Below are 19,508 nucleotides of genomic sequence, written 5' to 3'. Positions count from 1 at the left end.
GTCCCAAAGCAATCTGGACTCAGGGCAAGCTGCCTGCTTTACTAAGACCAAAACCACCGTACTTTCCGTTATGCCACCTATAAAATGGAGCAGATGATACCTCCCTCGTAGGACTGTGATGTGGACTAAATCAAGTAACAAATGTACCCTTCTTGGTGCTGGACATGTTGCCTTTTAACCTCCCTATCACCTTTAACCACCTGTTCTAAGATGAAATTCCTTAAATAAACTTTTCCTTTTCCCTCCATTTCTTCTGCCCCCCCATTTCAGAAGGAGAAGTGTCCCATCCTCCTAGTCACAGTTGGCCCTCTGCCTCTCCTGTGATCCCGATTCATCATTTATCCACCTTCACTTGCATCTTCTTAACCTCTCTCTCTCAACCGCCACCTTCCTTTTAGCATAAAACATTTTGGGATTCTCTTCCTTATTGTATTTTCCTCCTTAACCTGCCTGCATCTTTCTCTCGCCTTCCCTTCACTGTCAAATTTCTTTAGAAAGTAGGCTGCCCTTGTTTCCTGTTCTTCACTTCCCAGTCCTTCAGTAGCCCCTCTACAAACTGGTTTCCATTCTGATCTTTCTACTGATGCTGGTAAGGAAATTGGGATTTTCCATCTGAGTGGCCTTTGCCGAGTCCTCGCCTTCTGGCTGCCTTGACTGGACCTCCTCCTCCTCAGAGTTCCCTCCTCCTCTGTGACAAGGACCTGTCCTGAATCTCCTCCAACGTCCTATGCATCCTTTGAGAGTAATTCTTCCACTAGAGACCCTCGAATTGGGTGGCACCTGCAAGACTTTCTCCTCTGTACCATCTCCCGTGGCGTCTCACCCACTCCTGTGACAATTAATTCCTCTCTGCTGATAATGCCCAAGTCGTTATTTCCGAACTCTTTCTAGTCTGAGCAATCGTGCAGACATGGCTCACGTGGTTTCCAAACTTGATAGTTTTTCTCCCTTATCTGCTCACCCATTGTGGGTTGAATTATGTGCCCCAGAAATCTATGTTGAAGCCCTAACCCCTGGTACCTGGAAATGGGCCCTTATTTGGAAATAGGGCCTTTGTAGATGTAATCGAGTTAAGATGATGTCATACTCCATTGGGGTGGCCCCTAGTCCAATATGACTGGTGTCCTTAGAAGAAGAGGCACAGACACACAGGGAGAATGTCGTGTGACGACAACGGCAGAGGTTGGAATGATGGATCTAATAGCCAAGGATTGCCAGTAACCACCAGAAGCTAGAAGAGGCAAGGAAGGATGCTCCCCTAGAGCCTTCAGAGAGAGCGTGGGCCTGCCGACACCTTGATTTTGGATTTCTAGCTTCCAGAACTGTGAGAGAATAATTTCTGTTGTTTAAAACCACCCGGTTTGCACTCCTTTGTTATGGCAGCCCTAGGAAACCAAGGCATCACCTCATTTTCCCATGTGTTTCCCGCGGCACTCAGCATCCTTTTAGGGATCCAAGCTGAAGTCTCGGAATCAATCCTGAACCCCCGTCTCCCTCACCTTGATACCCAGGTCATCATTTCTGCCTTGACTAGGTGGAGAGTCTCCACCTCTTCCCCAGGTGAGTGTGGTTGCCCTGACACTGGCCTGCCCGGTCTCCTAACCATCCATCCAACTGCCTTCTGTATAACTTTCATAGAACAGCTCTGATTATGTCACCATCATTGTAGCACACATTTTGTGTGTCCCCACTGCCTACAGCTGTTGGCTGCATATTGGAATTACCTGGGGAGAGTTTAAAGCTCTTGTGCCCATCGCATAGCTCTGACTAGCAGATCAGAATCTCTGGGAGTGGGGCCCGGGCATCAGTCTTTTCAAAGCTTCCCACTTGGTTCCAGTGTTTTAGGGAAAAAAAAAATAGATTCAAGGCAGTGGTTTGCAACCAAGGTTGATTTTGCCCTCCAGGAGACATTTGGCAATGTCTGCAGACATTTTTGGGTTGTCAAAACTAGGGTGGAGCTACTGGCATCTAGTGACTGGAGACCAGGGATGCGGCTGAACATCCTCCAGTGCACAGGACAGCCCCACACCCAGGAATTACCTAGCCCCAGATGACAGATGTGGTCCACACCAGTGAGGCAAATGCACACGCTGCCTCATGCCGCAGTACTGCCCGTGCTGTGTGCCCATTTGCCAGCCCTGTATATTCAAACTTTTCATGCCCCACCTGTTTCCATCATGCGAAGCCTCAGCCTGCTCCTGCCAAACTCATTCTCTTGCTCTCCTTTTGAAAATGAGGTTCAGTGGCATTTTTGCCAGAAGAGAGAGGCTTGTCACCCACTCAAGTTGCTTTTGCCAAACTCAACAATCACTGTTTTGGCAGCTCCTAATGAGGACACTGCCTGTCGTTAAACAAACTGCTGATCCAATTGGCTAAGAGAGGCTCCTGTGTGCTCATCGTTATTGACATTAGCCAGTTTTGTGGCAGTGGCCTGCCTGGGAACCACCTCTACCACTAAAGAGAAACACTAAGGATGATGGTTTGTACTTACGGAGCTTTATAATTGACAAGAGTTTTCACATACGTCATCCCAATTTGATTTGTCATCTCAGCTCTCAGCTTTATATGGTGTCATTTCCTGTAAAGGAAAGTATAACAGGTGTAGAGGAGGGGCTGAGGAAATACATCAGGAAAGAGAGTGAGAATAAGGAATCAGGAAAGAGAGTGAGAATAAGGAATCAGGAAAGAGAGTGAGAATAAGGAATCAGGAAAGAGAGTGAGAATAAGGAATCAGGAAAGAGAGTGAGAATAAGGAATCAAAGGGTTTTTAAAACCCACCTTGGATGTAAAATTAGAAATTTCATTCTGGTAATGGGAGACAAAAGCTTTGCCAAATTGGTAAAGCTTCGGGAAGGTCTATTTATGGAAAGGACCCAATGTTAGACGATCATAAATTTCTGGCTCTATACTATATTACTAGTTCCTGTGTTTTTTAATGTATGCAACATTTTGAGCACAGCACAGAAGTGTTAATAGTTTGAATGTTATTGCTACTTTACATAAAGAGTATCTTTTCTGCTTTCAGTGTAAGATTTAAGAATCCTTGCTGTCTTTATAATTCTGTTCTCTCCAAAGGCTCACACGTTTGCCTCTAGAACATATCTTTGATTTTATCATGGTGGGTAATTTGAAACTAGGAGTCATTTAGCAAAAATTTCTTTTAAAACACAATTATTTAAAATTCATCCATTCAAGCACACTGGACTGTGACATGAGGTTGTCTTTGGCTCTGGGTTGTTGCTCTGGGTGTTGATTTTCTTCGAGGGGCAAAGAGGAAGGATTACGCCGGGGCATGTGAGTTACACATGGCATGGGTATGCCTTCTAGGCCCCAGAAACCGTGCAGAAAGCATAGGTCTTGGGGAGACCCACTGGCTCTGAGTCGCCTGTCTTTGTCAGAGGTGGTCACTGTGATGTCTTCCACAAAATACAGTCTTAACTCCTTACTCAGGAGAGAGGTGAAGGGACTTGAGGAATCGGGAGGACACACTGGCTCATTGGAAAGGAGGGAGCGTCTATCACCAGGAGGAAAGAAAGGATCCATAAAGAAAACAGTCAATGCCAAGAATGGAAACCAAGATGAATGGTAAAGAGATGAATGAGCCTGTGTCTCTGGAGCTGCATGACCACTAGGAGGCTCTGTCCTCGGGTACTGAGGTGAGGCTGGACTTTGGGGGGAAAAAAGTTCCATGAAATGTGAAAATTTCAGAGGAATTAGTAGTTTGAAGGAATACTATGGAAACATCCCTTCTTGGTGATTAATGACTCCCCACTGAAGAGTCATTCTGAGACCAGAAGAAATCTATAACATAGTTCCAGAAAGTTGGAAGAAGTAGGCATTTGACCAGCTTTATGGATAGCCATGTGACTATGATAAGGACATGTAGGTAGATTATCATACAGTCCCATGCATTCATCCCATTCTCTGTGAATTCCCAGTTAACTGAACAATCATAGCCATAGAACATAGAATAGTGACTCAATTTCTGGCATTTAGTAGGTACTTAATGGACCTTGGTTGAATGGATGAAAGAACCAGTCGACTGGTGATGTCCATAGAGGCCTACACAGAATTCTCTCACCTTGGTCTTGTTGTATTGAACACTTCCATCAATTATTTGGATCACAGGCATGTGAGATACATAAAGCAAATTTACTGTACTTGGAGACTGATGTTGTGATTTATAATGAGAAATATATATTTGCTCTTCTGTTTCTGGCACAAAGCTCCTAAAACCCTCGGAATTTCCTGTAATGGAGAGCCATAAAGGTGTCTTTTATTATGTTAATAAGGTGACTTTGAAACCTAAGGATGGGGGCAGGTTGCCAGTGGAGCCAACCATGTGATTAGAGGGTTGGAACTTTCAGTCGTCCCCGCCCCATGTACACACACACCTCCACCTCCAGGGAGGGGAGAGGGCCTGGAGACTGAGTTCAGTCACCAAAGGCCGATGATTTAGTCAATTGTATCTATGTAATGAAGTCACCATAAAAACCCAAAAGGACTGGGTTCAGAGAGCTTCCTGGTTGGTGAACACATGGAGATTTGGGGAGTTGCACACTGTGAGTGAGCGTGGATTTCCCTGTACCTTGTCCTGTGCTTTCCTCATCTAGCCGTTGATTCATATCCCTTCATATCCTTTATACTAAACCAGTAATCTAGTAAGTAAAATGTTTTTCTGAGTTCTGTGAGCCACTCTAGCAAATCGATGGAACCCGGGGTGGAGGTCGTTGGAACCTCTGATCTCTAACTGGTCAGTCAGAAGCACAGATGACAACCTGGACTTGAGATTGGCATCTGAAGTGGGGGTATGGAGGAGGACAGTCTTGTAGGAGGATCTGATGCTATCTCCAGATAGATAGTGTCAGAATTGAGTTGAAGTGCAGGACACCCTGCTGGTATCGGAGAATTACTTGGGGGTGTGAGGAAACTCCTCCACCACACACACACACACACACACACACACACACACACACACACACACAGACACAGACACACACACACAGACACAGACACAGACACACACACAGACACACACACAGACACACAGACACACAGACACACACACACACACACACACACACACACACCCCCAATTGGTGACCAGAATCGTCAGAGACAAAATAAACCTGGGAAGATTATTAATGGAATAGATCATAGAAGAAAAATCCAAATTATCTTGACAAGTTGGAAACTGGACCAAGATGTATAGGCCTGGGCATGAAGCCCTATGTATGAGATTAAAATTTCAGTTGAACCACAGGAGCCTCCTATTTTGAGAGTAATGATTGTGAAAAAGACTTGGGAGTCTTGCCCCTGTCCCCATCATTCAACCCAAACCCTTCTCATGGAAGTTCCAATGACTATTTGGTGGGACAAGGTACTTTCTGCTTGTCAATCCTCATCCTTTTTTCTCCTTCTACAGTTTTTGACACTGTTTGACACTGTTAACTTCCTGCCCTTCATGGAACCTTTTTCTAATTCCAAAAATCCCACTTTGGCCTTGTTCTCTGCTTTTCTGATTTTTCCTTCTCAGTCTCTTTTACCTTCCCTTTAAAGTTTTTCCTTTACCTTTATATTTAAAAGTCAATGTTCCTTACATTCCCATCTCCATGTATTTGTAGTCTGTATCTCTCCCTGATCATTTGTTCACCATTCATTTAACATCTATTTGTTGAGGACCTACTATGTGCCAGGAACTGTTCTAGAAGCTGGTAATACAGCAGAGAACAAAACAGACAAAAATTTCTGCCCATAACGGGCTTATATTCTAGCGGAAAGAGAGTCAATACATAAGTAAGTGAATAGATCAATCAGTGTTGGGCCATGGTTAAAACAATAATGAAAATCAAAGCCAAGTAAAGAGATTGGGCATGACAGGGCTACTATTTTAGGCAAGAAAGTCAAGGAGGGTGCCCTGAGAAGGTGGCATTTGCAAGGCTGCTTCTACACCAAGGACTCCCAGATCCTGGTCTCTGGTCGGGCCCTCTCCTTTGGGGCCATAGTCCTGAATGCCTCTTGGACAGCGCCTGCAGGATGCTCCAGGGCCCTGAAAACCCTACATGCTCATCTCCTCTACCAAACTTCCTCCTCCTCTTTGGTTCCCCATTTTGGTTCATAGCGTGACCATTTCCTCACTCAGCCGAGCTAGAAGCTCCACAGTCCCCTTGGCATCCTTTTCCACCCCCACGCATAGGTATCCAATCAGATGTCATCCAGGTTCCCTTGCTCCCCCTGCCATAGTTGAGGCCTTCCCTGTCTTGCTTGTGCTATTTCCAGACTCCTAATTCCTTTGCCAGCCTCTAGTCTCACCCTGCCCCTCTCTGTCTTTCACATTACCAACAGAATGACCTTCATGAAGCACAGATTAGAACTCCTTTCAAACCTTCCATCTCCTCCCACTGCCTCCAGGATTAGCAAGGCATTGAACCTCCCTGGTTCCCACCCTACTGGTTCAGCCATCTCCCTTCACTTCCCTCTCACCACACGCACCCTGTGCTCTGAACCCTCTGTCAGAAAAATCATCTCCCCAACACTTTGACGATACCCTTTTTTTCTTTTTGTATACTGTTCAGTTTTTCCTGAAACATTCTTCCCCTTCCCTACTCTTCTCCCCCCTGCTCTTCCCTACTCTTCTCCCTTCTCTGCCCTTCCATACCCTTTCCTACCCAGCAAGTTTCTAACCATACTGCGGTAAGCGGCTCAACTCTGCAAAGCTGTGCTTCCCCTCCTCCCATCTTTGTGGTGATCGCATAGTGCTTGCAGCAGGTGGGATCACCCTGGTTTAGGAGGGTTCTCTGGGTCCCATTAACCTGTGGGTTACCTGGAGACAGGCACTGTCTCTTGTGCATGTCTGTGTTGCTTGTAGATGAGAACACTTGAAAGGTTATTCTGTGCGTGTTTGCTGAACTGGCTGGAATTCTACAGAAGACTTATATAAGTTGAACCACGTGAAACTACTGTTCTTTTTGGTCAACATCAGCAATTTTGTATGGTTCAATAAATATTCGTTATTCTTATTTTGGCTCTCAGAAGTATTCTTACCTTCAACCAGACTGCCTTAAAGCATGGGGTTTAAAGAATTCTTTTCAGCTGTGGGAGACATTTCCCATCTTACACGCTCTACATATCCAATTTTTCTGGCCAAAAATGGATACATACCTCAGAAATGTTATAAAAGTACACTCTGTTTTCTTTCTTGCTATTACCATTTTTTCTATCACGTTTTCTCTGATTCAAATGATTTATCATAAACATCTGTGAGTTTTGAAGTTGTTTATAAAGTGATACAATGGTAACTTCTAGAATTGTGACACATTATCAGCCTAATGAAAAGAAAGCCAAGTTGTAAACAAGATAAAAGTGATGAATTGTCCACTTGCATGTGGTTTTCAGGGTGAAAGTAGGTCAAGGTATCAACTGGAGAAATTGTCAATGTTTTGTCCACTGGTTTTGATGTCCCCGACTATGATACAGAACTGGAGTTGTCCTTAAATTTAGAACAGCTTCCATATTCTGCCTTCCCACTTTGTCAACATTTAAAAATAATATTCTTAAGTAATAGCCAAAAAAATTATTCTATTCTGCCAGTTCTATAATTAAATGACTTTGCTAGATATTTTTTAAATAAAAACCAATAACATAGCTAGACAGAATTATCCCCTTTTGTGCTGAATTGAATTTTGTTTGGGTTTTAGTTCTCACTTGAACTGCTAAGGAAGAATGAGCCTGTCACAAAGCAATAATTGCCATCTTTCTGTCTGAATGCGCCTGAGTAATCTTTGCAAAAATGTTTAAGACCATCCTGCTTGGACACGTCATCGGGTTTTCCCATGAGCTAGTTACATCACAGATGAATCGCTCTTCAAAAGACTGACATTTTAGCTGCCATGCTTCTCAATCCCCTCGTCCTGAGACAGCGAAATTGGCTGGGGCCCAACTTAAGGGAATAGTTGATCGTGGGTGTGGTCTTCTAGTGCCATGATTAAAGTGAAAAATGAGATGTAAAATTAAAAGAAAATGTTGAAACAGGCTAAACAGGTTTTCGAAATCTTTTCTGGTTTAGCAGGGCCAGAGGTATTGAATGCAGAAGGCTTTGGGGATTATCTCAAACTAAGGCCTTAAGAGATCAGGTTGTTGGAGGATTTTGATTCAGGATCTTACACATTTTTTTAAAGTGTTGAGTAACAAACCCTCAAAACCTGGGAGAGATTTTTTAGGAGAGGGTGGTCTCTGATTTGTCTTTATGTTTGCCCTTAAGACAGATGTTCAACCCAGCCAGCTAGCAAACTCTGTTCTTGGTCAGGGTACCCTTCACCCTGTGGTTATCAATGGTCATCCCTGTATTTGACTTGAGTTTCTATAAATTTTTTGATAGGGACAATGAAGGTAAGTGGGTCAAGTAAATGCTTAAAAAATGGTGCACAAATTAGTGATGCTTGGAAACATGGCCCATAACCATGATAAAGGCTTATATGCTTGGATGGGTTGAGAATGTTTGTTCAATAATATCGGCGTATGCAAGAAGGCTTGTGAAACCAGTGATCAAAATTATTATTGGTACACTAGCCTTTATGCTGAACATTTAGAATAAGTTTGAAAACACTCTTTTGACTTTAAGTGAGGGAGGTTTTAATGAATAAGGCTCCATATAGAAATAACCATGTCCAATAAGAAAAATCACTGTATTTTGATTTTCATTCTAAAAAAACACCAAAATGTCAACTAGATATATATGTAGCATATTATGATTATTTTTACACAAGAAAGGGTGCTTTCTTCTGAATTGGGCTCGAGCTAAAGTTTCTCTTACTATCACATATGTTAGGTATCATCAAGGAATGGATTCTAATACTGAATTGCTACACGGCTATTGTTAAATCCATATTTGGGTTTTCTTCCCGCTTAATGTATTTTTTCCCATCTTTGATATATATATTTTCAAATCAGTCAATCTAGCTAGCTAGAGATTGTATAAAAGACACATATTAAAGCAAATAAAATAGAGACTTTGATTGCTTTGATTATATTCTGCCAGGTCAGGGATAAATGAAATAAATCAAACTGTGCTGCCCCATTAAGGAGTCCCACGGGAAAGAAAGAGTTTGCTTATGGAGAGAGATGCGCTCTCCTGAGAGAAGATACACTGTGGCTGACCAGCTGAGTCACGTGGTGGGAGGGGGCTCTTTTCTTTCTCCTCCACATCCCGTCCTCTGATGTCACAAATCTGTTCTTTCCTGGGAGAATTAATTAGCATTCACTGGGTGCAGTTGGCTAGGAGAAAGGGGAGCCAGAGCGCGTGTGTGGGAGAGCAAGAAGGAAGACCCTGGTGGGGGCGCGGGTTCTTCCCCCCTTGGAGCCGCATTGAGACTTGAGGCACACTCGGGCACAGAACGGCTGTTTTATAACTGGGATCCTCGGTGACGTATGGCTGCCTGCTCCTTGGCAGCTGTCTTTATGGACCAGTAGGCAGAGGGAAAATTGACGCTGACGAGACTTTTGCATCTTGGAAGGGACTGTAATCTACTGTAGTGAAGAACAGAACCTCTCAATCACGCGGGTGTAAATAAGAGACGGAGGGGAGTCCAAAAGAAAAGGAAGAGGAGGGGAAGAGTGTGTGTTGGGGGGAGCGGGGAAAAGCATTTTTGGTGGATGGTATGAAGCCAGCCATGGAAACTGCAGCCGAGGAAAATACTGAACAAAGCCAAGAGAGAAAAGGTACCCAGTGCTCTGACAATAGCCTGTTTAAAGCTTTTCACTGGGGGTGCTTAAAAAGGGGTAGCCCGGTTTTGTGTCTCTTGTAAAATAGCTCTGAAACAATCCCTATGGCATGGGCTTGCTTTAGGGTGGTGGGTTTTTTTGTTTTCTGTTTTTGTTTTTTTTTTTCCTGTAGGCTGGTGTTAAATTAATAAAGCAGCCTTTCTTCAATCCATTCCTGTTCCAAATCTTCCTACTGAACATGATATTTCGTAGAAGGATGTCCGCAGTTTGTCACCTTGGGTGGCTGGATTGGGGAAACTGTCTTTTTTAAATTAATGTAATGAGTCACAACTTAGGTCATAGGCTCTGCATGTTATATTCCAGGGACGTGGGGTGCATTGTTTTCTGCTGATGCCAAGGAGGAACTGGAGAGGCACGTATATTAAATATGCTTTGGTTCCACTAACGCTGTAGTGATTTGGATATTTTCTAATTTTCTTATTGAATACGATTGCTATTTCCATGTATCAGGCCCTGAGTATGACATAGAATAACCATTTACAGTTGGAGCTTGAGAAGGGGGTCTGTCAGCTCTGTCGCCAGTGCTGATGGAAAGGCGGGGAGGTCTTCCACTATTTATGACTAGAGAATTGGGGGAGGAAAATTGATAAAGGTCCTGTTCCTTAAAGAGAATCTTAGAACATATCACGGTTCTGACATATGGGATTGCTTTTTTTGGAGAAATAAGCGTTTTGCGGTAAGAAAATGGCAGAAAATAGAGGCTAAAATTAATCTGTCTTTTCCTAGGTAATGACTGATTTCGTGTTTGATACCCTGTAGAATCAGCTCGGCCACTGTTAGGTTAACGGCGTCTCACTGCATTGCAATTTATCTCCCTTACCCAAAGTTAGAAACTGTCAGAAAGGCACAAAAACGGATTCTGTACCCGCAGTGGCTCTCATCAAAAGCTGTTGTGCTGAGGTTATTTCTCATGGCCCTAGCATCCACTGACAGTCACTAAATAATAATAATTCTCCAGGATAGAGGTACAACTACGTTTTACTTAAGAATATGTAGGTTGAACTGTCCAAAATTGCTGATGGTCAACCATTTTACACCTACAAAACCATCAATTTCGTGTAAATTTCACCTTAACAGCAGGCTTCCTAGAGGCTGTTTGTTTTTATGTGGAATTTCTTCTGTACACAATACTTTAATAACATTTTATCCTAAACAATTTCATTTTTAAAATTATTTTTTGAAGTATGTTAAAATATGCGTAACGTAAAATTTGCCATTTTAACCATTTTTAGGTGTATTAAGTGGCATTAAGTACATAGCACTTAAATTTTAAAATCGGTAGTTTAGTCAATCCCTGGATCAACCTACTGTCCGCCAAGGAAAATACAAAGCAAACTGCCAAAAAAACAAAAAAAAAACCCTGCCTTTTCTTGCATGTATAAATTTTTAATTTACACGAATGACCAAATAGCAATAAGAGAAGCTCTTGGGAATATTTATGAAGCTGAGGAACTGAGATAAAAGTTTAGGGATTCATTTCCGTGACGATTAGAGACGAAGTTTGCGGGATGATAGAATCATGTAATAGCATTGTTGTGAAGCCTATCGCATTTTATAGCAATTTTTTCCTAAACTAGATGACCTTGCTTAGTACTCACTTTTTATTAACATGGTGTTGGCCAGCAGCAGGTAAAACCATTCTGGTCTCTGCAGAAACATCCCTTTCGTTTTTCTCCCCAAGAGCTAGCAAGGGGCATAAAACTGCATAAAATCCTTACTGTACAATTGTGTATCTCATTGTCATTTAGTCTCATGGACTGCTATTATTTTATGTCAATTAAATATTATTTAATACCAAAGCTACAGGCTGCCACTACATCCATTGACCATCTGTATATGAAAACTCGTTAGCTGTGGTTTTAGAGATGAAATTAGAAGTAAAAGATAATTCCTGGAGGAACTTTAAAAAGTGCCAAATTGGTAAACATTAGCTGTTTGTTAAGTAATTCAGAAATACCAAGTTAACACAAGAGATCGTCACATGTGTATAGTACATGCTTAAGTAAGAATCCAGGCCGGGGAATGTATTTACTGCAGCAACAAGGGTGGTGATGGCTCTGCGACCCACCCAGCATAAATGTTGCTCTGCAGGGTGACTTACATACTAATCTTCATTTAGACCAACAAGTTCACATGCCAGCTGCACAAGGTCAAAACTCACGCAAGTATCATCTCTGTAGTGTCCCCAGTTTGCTCGCCCGTTGTCATTCAAGGCACACACACAGGCATACGACAGTAATCACAAATGTTTGTGCATGCTTGTCGCTCCAGTATTCCTTCAGATTTAACTTTAAATTTGTAAAATAAATGTTTACTTCATTGAAACTAACATTTAAAATTTTGACATAATTAGAGAATGCGTTATATAATTCTTAAGCTGGTGGATCTGATTTTTTTTTTTCTTTTAAGCCTTTTAGCAAGGGATCTAATTTACTAAATTTAATCCTACACATTCTGTCACTTCCCACAGAGTTTTTAATGCACATATATCTTTCCTCCCCTGTTCCCCCTTTCCCATTTGTTTTCAATAGTTGGTGCTCAGGGAAATACCTGTCTCTGAATTCGGGGTATTAATGTCCAACGGCTAGTACCCAGTAGCTTGTGAATTAACAGCTTTGGATAATTATTACAGTGTTTATTGAGAATATAAATTAAACTTAGCTTTACAAATTGATTTCAACTTTTCTAGTTTGTGCCACTTCCTGAGAGTTTCAGCAGGACAAAGAGAGTTGTTTCTTTAAACTAAATCAGAATGATTTTGTTCCTATTTTAAACAAAAATAATCCAAGTCCTTAAAAGAAAAAAAGCAAGCATATGTGTTTTTGAAACAGTCTCATAGCTTTTGTCACGGAACACTACTGGATGATCAAAATTCACAGAGAATATTTAGTGTTATTCAGGAATTTTTAAGGAAAGCAATTAGGTTTTCTCAGATGGATGTAAGAAATGCCAAATTATTATAAATGATAGTCTTTAAATTGGAAGCATTAAATTAGATCAAAGTGTGAGGATTGAGTAAGCAGCTTCACTGAAATGGAATAAGTGGAGGAAATGAATAAGACAGAATCAAAGGAAACAGATCATGGGACTCAGTAATGAAGAGATGGACAGTTAGGTTTCTATTTATTTCTGTGGAGTATTACTTGATCTCAATTCATTTGTGAAAACCAATGCTTCTGGAATTGCTGGGAGTGCGTAATCAGGGGGTAGGAAAACAACTGAATCAATTGCCCTATTGTGTGAAAAAAACCTAAGTATCTGTGATGAAAATTATTTTTATTATATGTAGGAAATTGGAATCTATGGAAACAATTACACTCAGGCTAGTTAAGCTCCTACGAATCGTTGCTGAAATAAATTCCGGAATTCCTGGCATCAAATTGAGTTCCTAACCACATAGGAAGAAAAATGTAGTAAATTGGAAATAATGTATAATTTAAATTATAGGACGTAGGCAAGGTAAGAAGTGAATTCAAATTGTTGACTCGATTAAAAAATTAACATCCATTTAAATCTTTTTAATCAAGTGAATATAATTTCTTGCATGTTTGGGGTTTTTTAATTTAGCAAAATGTGTGTACTTTTGGCCCCCTCTTCTTTTTTGTTTAGGAAGAAAAGCACTCATCTAGAATATATGACCTATATGCTAAAAACCCAGAGGGACACATTTAACGTGTTACACTATTCCTGGTGCTCTATGAATTATTCAATTTTGAGATTTTTTACTGATGTTTTCCTACTTGATTATATGAATATGGTACAGAGAAAGTTTCAAATACAGTTTTTCCCTGTGAGAATCTGCCAAGGAGGACATTTGAAGAGAGGGTGTCTGGGGACTAGGCTTAGAGGAAAGCATGGCCGGCCAGATGGTGCTGGACATATGTGGTAGGTAGGATACAGTTCGCTTTTATTTTATGTTGTTTTTTTAGAATATGTAAGTGTGGAGAAGATGTCAACGAGTCATTTGGTGCATCTCCTACTTTTATATTACTGTTTCTATTAGCATACTTTTTAAGACTTGGCCTTGTTATTTCATTAGACAAAGAATTCTGACCCATTTTTGGAAATTTAGATTTGACTTCCTTGAAATTGAGTGGAAATTTTGAATTCAGATTGTAATTTTAAACATCATGTTTCTCTGTTATTTGGAGGTACAGGTTAATTTAGAGTAAATAATCTTAATCAAAGGACTCATTAGCCTTATGTATTGGAGAACGTGTGAAATAGCCAGTTGTCCCCATGACGTAAATTTCCCCTCACTGGGACTGGTGATTAACTGGATTGTTTCAAAGACACTCTCTTGCTTTTTTCTTCTTGAGAGCAAACGTACATCCATGTAAGATGGTTGACTGGGACTAGGGATGGCTATGGGATGGTGGAGGGAGGTGACACCCACTGACTTTTGAGAGAGGGAAGCTGCAATCCTAGCTTCACGATGTACCTGGTGGTTCATTCACTTCTTCATTTTTTTATTCATTTAATAATGTTTTCCTTTGAACCCTCATCCGTCCTCTGAGCTCACATCATGGGCATAGAAGGGTGCTATCTCTTCTTGGGGACCATTATGTCTAGTATAATCTTGGTTTTCACCATAATTTTGCTGACTGGTGGCAGATTAAATAGCAGACGACAATGCCAGAGAGGAGAATTTTGATCCTTAGCCATCACACTGATATTTCTCTTCAGAGAACATGTAATAAAGGAAAAGAAAATAATGTCCTATTTTGTAGGCTGATTTGATTAATTGCATTAACTTCTTTGTATAGTCAAGCCTTACTAGCTATATTCTGTATCAAAGGTTAGCACACTTCCTCCGTAAGGGGCCAGAGAGTAAATATTTTAGCTTTTGTGGGCCGCACAGTCTCTCCAGTAACTACTCAAATCTACCATTGTAGCATGAACCAGCCATAGATAGTGTCTAAACAAATGGATGTGGCTGTGTTCCAATAAAACTTTACTTACAAACACAGGTGGCCATTGTTTGCTGATGCCTGCTGTATTCTATAGTGTTGTTATAACTTTCCTTTAATATTTTAAATAATAGCTGAAAATGAAGGATGGCAGACACAGCTTTCGAAGACCTTGCCCAGGGAATATGGTCTTTCTAGGAAGCTTAGTCTTTGTCACTTATTTGCTTCCGGTGATAATTTCCTAGATGCTAGAAAGTATAGCAGGCTGCAGCTAGTTATTCAGCCTTGTCACTAAATCACATTATCTAAGTAAATGAAAAAAGTATACAAGACATTGTTTTATTTTCCTTTCCCCATTTTCCATCATTTGTTTCATATCCACCTTTGGTGATGCCCACTCACAGTTGTGTCTATCACCATCAGCCACCACCGCTCACCTCAGCCCCAACCAGAAATAGTATCTCAGATGTCACAGTTTTTTTGTGCTTCTTCAAGAATATGGATTGGTCTCCTGCCCATCCCTGTCTTCTACTCTCTAAGGTGAACATTTGCAGTCTTCCCTCTGTAGGGCATAAACCAGGATTTTCCTGGGTGTGCACATTTTCCCATTTCTTGCCAGTTGCCCAGAATCGACAGTGTTTTAATATACCATTCAAGCTGAGGCTTCTCCTTGGAATCATGTGACTCCCTTCTAAGTGTTAGAACCCTGTTCCTTTAAACAAAATATATGCTGTATTCTTTGAAATTTTAGAAGTAATTTTATATTTAATGTCTTTAGGTTTGGCTCAAAAATATAAAACAGACATGATTTTCTTTTCTTTCATAGCTAAAGATTTACTGTTGCAAAAAGGCCTTCCCAGAAGTATTGGAAAATGTCCCTCCACTTGCCGATCCCATCTCCAGATCTACTGGAGTTGGTAGTATTATGCTGAATTAAGCATCTCAGGCATGGCCACCATGTTTTTCTCAGAAAACACGTTAGCATTGGGCAGTCCGTGGTTTTTCATTGTCATTGCCTAGAAGCCTTCGTTGCCCAAATGTCTGCAGACTTCCCCATCTACGGAAGGAGATGAGGACAGAGAATGGATATATCCTATGCACAGATTCCCTGAAGTGCATGGCCTGGCTTGGGTGAGGTCAGTGTGGTGGGGGACCTGGAGAGCCGTTTCTTGGTCCAGAGTCCCAGGGTGCTCCCTTGCATTCAACCAAGTATTTATTCAACCAAACATTTATTGGGCACCTACTGTGGGAGGTAAGGGGGCATGGAGAGAGAAATTTTTTTAAAGGACGATGAAATTTTTCAGATCAGAAGTGGTTGAGCTACTTGGAATCCTCTTGCTTGAGGTCGATGCCAAGGGCTCACAGCCATTTTACTAAGAGATCAGATCATATCGTGAGGCGACTTGACCTTCTTCTGGTTCTTTCTACCAGCCGCACTGGGTTGTTTTGCTTTCAGAGAATGTGGTACAACCCATGTCTGAGAAAGAATCTCCTGGACAGTAAAGCAAAAGTCTAAATCCAGGGAAGGCTGAGAGTTAAGAGGTTTTCAGAACCCTGAAACAGCATTAGTAGCTTGAGACCTGAAACATTTCTTGAGGAGCCACAGAAGCACAGCTCACCTCAAATGGACCTCAGAAAAACTCTTGTTGCGCTAACCATGGCTTCAGCAAAAGAGTGGATGATTGCAGCAAATGCACAGTCTGTGGTAGGGTATTGTGGTGCCTTCAAAACTGTGCCCTCTGGAGCCAAGTTGCCCAGGTTTCTACCCAGGCTTCTCTACCCCCTGGCTGCATGATCAGGGGCAAGGGACTCACCTTCTCATTGCCCTCGGCTCTTCATTTGTAAAGATAGAATAATAATAGTACCTATTTCCTAAGATGGTGGTGACAAATGAGGAACGGGTGCAGTGTGCTTTGAATGATGATAGCGCATCATAAGCACTCCGTAAATTACGGCTGTCATCATCCTCATCATCATCATCACCACCATCATCAACATAACTGTCATCATCACAACAGAAACAGCAGGAGCAAAAATACTGTCATTGGGCAGTATTGTCCTAGCATCTTTTTTTTCCCTTAAATGACTTTAAAAGACATTTTTACTTTATCTTGAAGCCAAAAAGGTATTTCTTTAAAACACCACCTAGAAAAGTATGTCTCTGTTTCCCAGTCGGAAATACCCTGAATGTTTTCAGAGATGGTGGAGAGTGGAGTTGGGATTTCATGAAGGCTTTGCGAGGTTTCCAGCGTACCTGGTCAGGGCATTTGGGGTTTGCCCCGCAATGTGCTTGTCTGCTTGGTCCTTATCTCCAGCGATCTGAGGTGCCACATGGAGCATTGTAACCTCATCTTCTGGTGGAGTAATTACCTACGTCAATGTCAGAATTTTTTTTTTTAATATTTGTGGCACCCTAGAAGACGTAACCCTTTATTAGGTTTTATGGGATTCTCAAATATAAACTGATCATAGTGACCTTGTGACCTCTTATGGATTTCAAGATTGTAATTCGACTAATAGTTACCAGCAGCCTACTCTGTATCAGGCAAATTGGGAGATATTTTTCTCTCTAATTCCCTAAGAAGTGAGAAATACGGTCATATTACCAGATAGGGACCTGAGTCCCAGGAGGCCATTTGTCACCTTGTCTGTGAGTAAGCAGTGGTTCCAGCCCAAGACCAGCAGCCCTTTCTCTTTAAAACACTGAGAGATGATTGATTGGAACAGGATTTAATCCAGAACTTTCTAGACTCTGAAGTACTGAGCTTAAGATGAGGTGACAGAGAATACCACAGATGTCAGTGGGAGGACAGGAGTTTCATCCAAGATTCAGCAGACCATGGGGTTAATTGATAGATTTTCAAGCTGGGACTGGGTACTATTATGGAGAATGAGCCTGGATTCTGTAGCTGCAGTAATTATGGCGCTCTGTGGGTCTGAAAGTGAAATAAACAGAAAAGTATTATTTGAGAGGCCAGATTTTCATTATAGTGTCTGCCCAAAATGAGCATTCTAAGGGGGGAAAGGGGAGATGGAGAAAATAAGGAAAGAAAAGAAAATTTTGGTGATTTCTATAAACTTACATTCAAAAATGGAGAAGGAGACTCCAACATTCTCAATTTATTATGCTGAGTTGATTAGATGGTACCGTCAGGTTGCATTTCAATAGCAAATTTTTAACCTCCCCATTTCCTTTAACTTTATGGTAAAAGAATAAATTAAAATGCTGATATAGAATCTTTGCTGGAGATAGAGACACTGACTCTTTGCCACCTGAAATTGGCAGTGAACAGCAGAGCTGAAATGGAAATTGGCAGGTACCACTGGATGTACCCAGGCTCAAAGAACCACCAGTACCATCCTGTGCCAACCCTGGGGGACAGGGCTAGCCCCTTGAGCAGTCCAGGTAAATACAGCCTCGGGGTGAATTCTAATAGCAAGTCAACTGTTATCTTTAATATTATTTGTCATGGATATTTCAGTTTGGTGATATTTTCTGTTTTGCTTGATGCATTAATTTGTTCACAAGGGCGTGGGTGGAATTGGCCCTTTAGAATTTTTTAAATCATCTTTCTTTTTCTCTCCTCCTCTCCATTCCACCCCATCTTTCACCTCTTTCACCTCTTTCTTCTCCCTGCTCCCCTTTTTGCTCACCCTCACCTCTTCTTCTCGAAAGGAGCGGTATACAATGAGATATGTCTTTGGGTTAACCATGGAATTTCCAATGTCTGAACCAGTAATGCGGGGGAGAGGTGTCATACCTGTCCTCCATGGGACCAAGAACTGGTCCAGGACACTCAAGGAGCCTTGACTCCAAGAGTACCATGAGTGTCCCCAAGTGACTTCCCAGCCCCACTGCTTTGCACCACTCTGACTTAACATCAGTCATTGCCTTTGAGAAGGAAAAATCAAAGCCCATGAAATGAGGATCAGATAAGTGTGTACTCGATCCCATCAGGTAGGTCCACTGGGTCTGGTTTCCAGTTTCCTTGCTCACGAGGAACACTTAGCTCTTAGAACTGCTAGGTGCTGGGTCTGGGTGAAATGCGCATCAGCCTATCTGGGGACCCAGAAGGGGGAGAATGCTGAGCAATATGAACATCCACCCTCCATAGTCCCAAAGTCTATACGTGTCTTCATACTCAGTTCAGTTAGCTGAAGCTCAATGACCTCAAGTTACTTAAAACGTATATTTAAAGGGATGGTGGGGGCGTCAAACAAACGCAACAGGCTTAAAGTATTGCTATGATTTTGAGTGAACCCATAGCATCATTTTCCCAAATAGTTGCTTACTTTTTCACGAATAAATCAAAAATGATAGTGTAGAACCTACAACTCCAGAAAGCAATCCTGAGGTACGACATAAGGCACTCATTGAATTATAGTCATAACACCTGTAATTAATTTAACAAAACCTTTTCTTTTCAAACCTAAATTGAGGCTTTAGGTTAATTAACGTGAAATCTAATTTTGGATTTAGTTCTACATCTTGAATTATGCATTCCTTCATTTGACGTCTGGCTATTAGGCAGCAGCTCTGCGTGTGCCTGTGTGGTGCTGGTGAGAAAAAATGAGCAAGATGTGACATCAGACATTTGTCCTCATAGATCCTTTAAAGAATGAAGAGTTGCATTAGACATGATATATCTGTTACAATGGAATACTACTCAGCAATAAAAAGGAAGGAAATGCTGATGTATACTACAACATGGATGAATCTCAAAAACATTATGCTGAGTAAAAGAAGCCAGACATAAGAGACCAAATATTGTATGATTCCATTATATTAAATTTCCAGAATTGACAAATCCATAGAGA

At 41.5% G+C, this 19,508-nt stretch overlaps 1 protein-coding gene across 6 annotated transcripts in view; it reads left to right on the top strand.

The window, feature by feature from the left end:
* The window catches only part of GPM6B (glycoprotein M6B), a 152,112-nt gene that overhangs the window by 96,959 nt on the left and 35,645 nt on the right, over positions 1–19,508 (top strand). Inside the window, exons 1-2 of one of the 6 annotated variants that reach the window (XM_014857681.3) lie at positions 9,266–9,717; positions 17,977–18,096. The exons of 2 other annotated variants lie outside the window; for them this stretch is intronic. In XM_014857681.3, coding sequence (XP_014713167.1) covers positions 9,657–9,717; positions 17,977–18,096 — 181 coding nt within the window. In that variant the 5' untranslated portion in view covers positions 9,266–9,656. Of the gene's footprint in view, positions 1–9,217; positions 9,718–17,976; positions 18,097–19,508 lie in introns of those variants that run through there. 3 more of the 6 variants (XM_014857680.3, XM_014857682.3, XM_014857683.3) reach the window with 3 other exon arrangements.

The sequence above is a fragment of the Equus asinus genome, chromosome X (genome assembly GCF_041296235.1).
Source record: "Equus asinus isolate D_3611 breed Donkey chromosome X, EquAss-T2T_v2, whole genome shotgun sequence".
NCBI lineage: Eukaryota > Metazoa > Chordata > Mammalia > Perissodactyla > Equidae > Equus > Equus asinus.
The sequence above is the reverse complement of the archived record's forward strand: the minus strand, read 5'-3'. Positions and strand labels throughout refer to the sequence as shown.